Raw genomic sequence first — 5,891 nt, forward strand, 5'->3', positions numbered from 1 at the left:
CCACCTAAAAGGGCTGTTTTTGTCTTGGTGCATGCAGCTCACCTGTGGCGGGTGGCTGGGCCCTCCTCCCCCCCTGCGGCCCCCCTTTGGGGCAGGACCCCTCTGCAAAAGGGGGGTTAAGCCTGGCGCCCCAGTCCCACGCAGCCATGGGGGACTAAGAGGGCTGGAGGCGGCGGGGCTGGGCCCCTGCAGCCTTCTGTCGGGGTTCAGGTTCCAGCCCAGCCTGGGGGCTGCCCTCGGCCCCTCACGGGCGAACCCCCGGTGCTCTGCCCTGCTGAGGCCCCAGCCCGCTGCCCGGGCTGAGATGTTGAGCAATGTCCTGGCTTTGCTCGCCTCTTCCCGGCAGTGGTTTCCCGCGCTCTGGCATGAGCCGGGGGGATTAGCGTGCTGCTAATCTCACTGCGCGGCTGGGAGGGAGGAATGGGTCAGAGCCGGGGCTGGGAGCCTGTTGCCGCCGGGCAATACCCTTCTGGGCAAGGCGCTTGGAGTAGCGATGCGTGGGGGAATTAGAGAAATAATCTGTCGCTGTTGATCCCAGAGGCGGGAATTTGCAGCGTCGTGCCAGGCCCCAGGCACGGAAGAGGGGGAGAGCCAGGCCAGCGGACGTGTGAGCGGAGCTCCCAGCTGGAATGCACCAGCTCAGCAAGGGATTGTCCTCCCCGGGCCGGGCAGGCACTGCGCCCTGAGCCTGGTGCCCGCCACAGCTGCCCGGGCCATGGCGGCAGCAGACAACACCTCAGCCGCCCTCCGGCGCCGTGACCTGTGCAGCCGAGGCATCCGCCTGGCCGGGAAGATGCGCTCGGACGTCGTCGACCTCCTGGACGCCTACGTGAGTTTTCCTGTCTCACTCCAGCTGCCTGCGGGGCTGGCTCCCGCTACCGGGGGCCGGGGGATCCTGGCAGCTGTGCCGGGGCGCGAGGGCTCTGCCTGTGGTAGAGATGGGGGGTGAAATGCTGCCGGTGTCCGGGCCTTGGTGCTGCCGGCCAGTGCTTGGGCAAAGCTCGGGCACCTGGCCTTGCGCTGCCCAGAATGCCTCCTGGCCGGTGCTGGAGCCGAATCGGGGCTCCCTGGAGCCGGTGCTGGCAGGGCTCGGGGCAGGGGAGCCCCCCCATTTCTCCAGCTGCCGCTGATCCCTGTCTGCTGTCGCCCCACAGGTGGAGCAGCAGGGCTTGGACGCCTCTGCCAGCGTGGCGGCGGTGGAGGGGGTGCCGGTGGCAGCGGTGGAGCGCTGGGACGAGCAGACGGGGACCCAGCGGCTGCTGGAGAACCTGGCGGCGTACCGGACCTTCCGGGCCCTGCTGGCCCAGATGCTGGAGGAGCAGCAGGAGCAGCTGGGGGAGGCAGACACCACCCTGGGCCAGGCGCTGGCAGCCGTCCTGCTCCAGGTCTCAGCCTTCACCTACCACCTCGAGGAGCTGCTGCGGCTGGAGAGCCGTGGGCCCCCCAGCGAGGAGGGGGCCGAGCCTCCCCCAGCTCCCCACCTCAGCCTCTTCGAGAGGAAGCTGCGTGGCCTGGGCGTGCTGCGGGAGCTGGCCCAGTGGGCTGTCAGGTCCACGCGGGACCTGCGGCAGCTCGCCAAGCCCAGCCCGGGCAGCAGCTCGGCGGCCAGCCTGGCTGAGAGCCCCTGAAGGCGGCCGGGGGGGTGGGGGGGCTCGGGTCGCACTGGGGCGTAGCGGGGGGCTCCTCGCCCACTCCTGCGCAGGGCTGCTGACAGCAAAGGGGATTGTTCAGAGAGGGGGATGGATGGGAGGGACTGCGTTATTAACCCCCAGCCCCCCCACGCTTTTGGTGCCACTCCCTGTGGGCCCCTTTCCCTGTGGGGAAACTGAGGCACAGGCCACACGCTGCCCCAGAGGGAGCAGGGACCCGCTGGCGAACCTCGGGGGTAGCTCAGGCTTTGCCTGTTGGGGGGTTGGAATTACCCCCTGGGAAGCAGCTTTTCCGCTCACCCCGGGGCCCGGAGGCCCTGACCCTCAGTGGGATGCAGCAGTGCTGGCCTTTCCTTTGAAATTCAGTCGCTGCCTGGCTTGCCAGGGCTGGTGCTGCCTCGGCGGACGGAAGGTGCCTCAGGGCTCTTGTGGAGACAAGGCAGGAGCGAAGGGACAGCAAAATACCACCTGATGAAAGGAGCCTTGGGACCTGACCCCCAGCTGCAAGATGCGAGGCTTCGCCTCCTTCACGAGGACTCTTTTCTCCCACCTGGCTTGCGTTTCTGCACCTTGAATTTCTGCTCTAACTGCTTGGGGGCTTTTTCGGGAGGGGGGACTGTGGAGGCATGACCAGGAGGGAATTTCTTAACAACTCAGACAAGGTAATGGAGAAGATCTTTTAGTTGAAAGCTGTGATTCCAAAGACCCTCTGCGAGGAGGTTTGTGCCTCCAGGGTTTATTTTGGGACTGGAAACGGCATGGAGGATTAGACAGCCCCGACCACATTACTCACCCTGTGAAGGGGAACGCTGTGAGTTTTCGCAGTGCCCGGGCCGTGGTTTTCTTGCTGAATGGATGTTATGGCTGCTGGCTGCCAAGCAAATAAAAGGGCACATCTACCAGGGTGATGTGACTTCTTGAGAGAGGTGGAACAGTGGGTCTCAACCTCACTGGAGAGCCTGGGCTGCCCTGTTCCCACTAGGGAAGTGTCGGTCCCAGTAGAGTGGGAGGTTTCTGGGGGACAGGACCTGCTGGGAGGCTGTGGGGATGAGGAAGGAGGTGGGGATGAAGGAGATGGATGCAGGGGGGGGCGCTGGGGTGCTGCCCCATCCTGGTGTGGCCCTGCCTTCCTCCCTGACCTGGGAGAGGGAAAGCAGCATGGGGGGATGCCAGAGGCACGGGGTGGGGAGGAGGCTGGGGACGTGCCCGGCCAGCCCCGCACAAAGCGGCTTTGTTGCAGCACCAGTCACGGCGCCTGCCCCAGCGCCAGCGGCCTCTGCATGGATGGGGGGGCCCTGGGTGCCGCAGGAGGACGCAGGGCGGTGCTGAGGCAGGGCCCCCAGCACCCATGCTGCCCACCCCAGCACCCGCATCGGGGTAGGCAGGGCCGCAGGTGGTTTGGCGGTGCCTGTTTTTTTTGGTGGGTGATGCTGAAGAGGAAGAATGTGCACCTTCTTCATCGCCACGTTGCCTGGCCTCAGCTTTGCAGTTCAGACTCGATTATTTGCAGTGTTTCTGCTTCCCTGCACGTGGGAGTAACAATGTCTGGCCTTGTCAAAGTGAGTCCCTCTCCCAGCAAGTATTTCTCCCTCTCCTAGTCTTGTCTGCTTTGTGTGCTTGAAGTCATCTTGCTTTTCTCCCCTCGCACCCTCGTGCTCAGCAGTGCCCCAGTGCTCGAATCCTCACCTACTTGCTGCCCCTCACCACCCTGAAGGTGGGCACGTACATCTCAAACCTCACACGTCCATCTCTGGACCTCGTGACCCAAGCAGGCGGGAGCAGACCCCTTTTCACCCACTGCAGTAGTCCCAGGTACGAGGTGACCTTCACGTCCCAGGGAGCCGGCCCCAGCCCTGGCACAGGTCCCTGCAACTCGATCCTTCTGGATCAACTGCTGGTGGTGCTCCGAGCCTCGGCCTGCCGCGGTCGCGCTCCCGGAGTGGAAGTAGCAATGGGATTGAAGGTGGGTGATGATGTTGTTCCAGGGGCTTCCCTGGGTTGTGCCCAGCAGCGCAAATTGCTACTTTTGCAACCTTCCTTATTCCTACCTTGCCAGCAGTGCTGGGCACCTCTGTGTTTGCAAAGCACCCACAGTGCTGTGAAACGGCCACCATAACCAGAAACAAAGTGAAGAAGCAAACCATAATCCAAACCTCCACGGCCTGGCTAAGCAAGAGGCTCCAGGTCTTGAGCTTTCCCCACCAGCAAGCCCCCACCATGCAGCAGGGAGGTGCTGATGTCTGAGCCTGCTGGGTTTTAATGCTATCTTTCAGCTGCAGCACCAAAGGGAATCACTGGTAAACTGTTTTGACAAAAATAAGGGCATCTGATGGCCAATCTCCCCTGTTCCTGGGAGGCCCTTCGGACTTGCATTGCCACAGACTGAAGTTAAGTTGATCCAGGTGGCTGAAGGTGACTGAAGCTGTTGATTTTGGAGACAGACATGAAGAGCTTGAGGGAAGTACAGTCGTACCCACATGACTAATGCTGCTGAGGACCCCAGATGGCGTCCAGCAGACTAAAAAAACACCAAAAAGCCATCTGAGATCGTGCTTTGGGAAGAGAGAAAGGATTTGCAGTGCTGTGGGAAGGGCGAAGGGGGGGGGGGCTGCGCTCCTAAATTGAAGTGGGGAAGGAGCCACCAAAACCAACCCACGGATGTGTTTCATTTCAAAAACTAAATGTTTGGGCTTAACGTGTGGTTGGGTTAGGCACACGTTGTGGGATTGGAAAGGTTTTAAGCCAACTGAGGCTGCTCCCTGACCTCAGGCATGCCTGTACTTGGGTGCTGGCGTTGGTGCTGGGCACTGGTAGCGAATAGATTCACCCCTTGCCAACTGTGCGCCGGAGGCAGGTAGGGTTCAGCTGTGCCGGTCCCACCAGCTCACCCGTCCCCTTGCACCATCCCTCGCCAGCATTGCAGTGCTGGCTCCTGACTTTCTGATCCTGAGCCAGGGCGGGAATGTTCACCAACACTTTCCTTTTTAATAGCAGGAAAACCTTTTCCTCCCGCCTGAGTCAGCAGAAAAGATTTCCCTGGGTTTCCCCATCATGGCCTTGGCTGCACTCACCTGCCCCAAAGGAACAGATGAGAACGCAGAGAAGCAGCTCTCTGCTGCTGCGCTACCTTCCTGGGAAGGGCAAGGAGCCCTCTCTTCCCGCAAGAAAACGTGCTTCCAGCATGGCCCTGTGTGTCTCCGAGGGCGAGCTGGAAGGAGAGATTTGCCTGAACTTCTGCGGTTCGCCTCCTCCTCTCTCACCACAGCACTTGCCAGCTGGCATCACTGCAGTTAGTCCCCACCTGTTTCTTCCCCCCCCTTTTTTTTCCTTCTTTCTCTTTTTTCCTCTGTTTATATCTTGCCTTATGGTTTCTCACCACAACTGTTGCTGCGGGACACTTGACGGGCTGGGCAGTGCCTGGGAAACAGGTTTGTCAGGAGAGGAGCTGCTCTGGCCGTGGGGACCTCAGCAACATCCTGCAGCAGCACGGTGGGTCCCTGTGTCCTGGGGATGAGTTGCCCTCCGAGCTGACATGGACCACGGACCAGGGGGTTTGCTGGTGCTGGGAAACCCCTGCGTGTGGGACATGGATGCACTTTGTACAGTTCTCACTGGTCCAGGCAACAATGGGTGTTCCGTTTAATATCCAAGAAAACTAGTGCTTTGTGTGTCTGTTTTGCTGATTAAGAATACCAGTTAAACTCGGACACCAGAGTGAAAAGAGTAGGGGTATTTTACTAGTGATAACCAAATAATGTAACAGAGTAAAACACGCAGTAAGAAAAGGCAGAACAATGCACCTAAAGCAACAAACAGGAAAATACAGGGTAATGCATCAAATCATTACTACACGAGAGAGAGGATAGTGATTAAGAAAGATCCATCAGCACTTGCATACTTTACCATCCCCCAGCCCCGCAGAGGCTGGGCAGCCCCGGTTACAGCGAGGGGCTGCAGAGCCTGTCCCGGCAAGGGGGAAATCCTACACGGTGCATCCACCCATAGGTGAGGCTGCCAAAGTCACTGCAAACGGGCCCAGCCGTACAGACCAGAGATCGACAGGCCAGAACGGCTGGCACCTTTGTTTTGAACTGAAAATTACTGGTTTCATTCTCCTGTTGGATTCCACCCAAAGCCTGGCCAGGGCTCAGGGGGGGAGACCGAGGGAGTTTCTAGCAAGGCCAAATACTTGGGTTCTCAGCCTTGAACAAGGCTAAACAAGGGAAGTCGGATACATTCTCT

The 5,891-nt window shown here is 60.2% G+C and overlaps 1 protein-coding gene across 1 annotated transcript; it reads left to right on the plus strand.

Moving 5' to 3' along the window:
- Positions 1-423: 423 nt before the first annotated feature.
- CNTF (ciliary neurotrophic factor) lies at positions 424-1,628 on the plus strand. The gene is made up of 2 exons (XM_074918437.1): positions 424-829; positions 1,155-1,628. Exons 1-2 carry the CDS (start codon positions 716-718, stop codon positions 1,626-1,628), a joined length of 588 nt encoding a protein of 195 aa, XP_074774538.1. The 5' UTR covers positions 424-715.
- Positions 1,629-5,891: the final 4,263 nt, after the last annotated feature.

This window comes from Athene noctua, chromosome 14 (assembly GCF_965140245.1).
Source record: "Athene noctua chromosome 14, bAthNoc1.hap1.1, whole genome shotgun sequence".
NCBI classification, from domain to species: domain Eukaryota; kingdom Metazoa; phylum Chordata; class Aves; order Strigiformes; family Strigidae; genus Athene; species Athene noctua.

What these genes read in the sequence shown, in the direction of transcription:
- CNTF (XM_074918437.1), top strand. Translation starts at nt 716, where the DNA reads ATGGCGGCAGCAGACAACACCTCAGCCGCCCTCCGGCGCCGTGACCTG. An exon ending in TCGACCTCCTGGACGCCTAC is followed by an intron (nt 830 to 1,154) that starts GTGAGTTTTCCT and finishes GTCGCCCCACAG; the next exon opens with GTGGAGCAGCAGGGCTTGGA.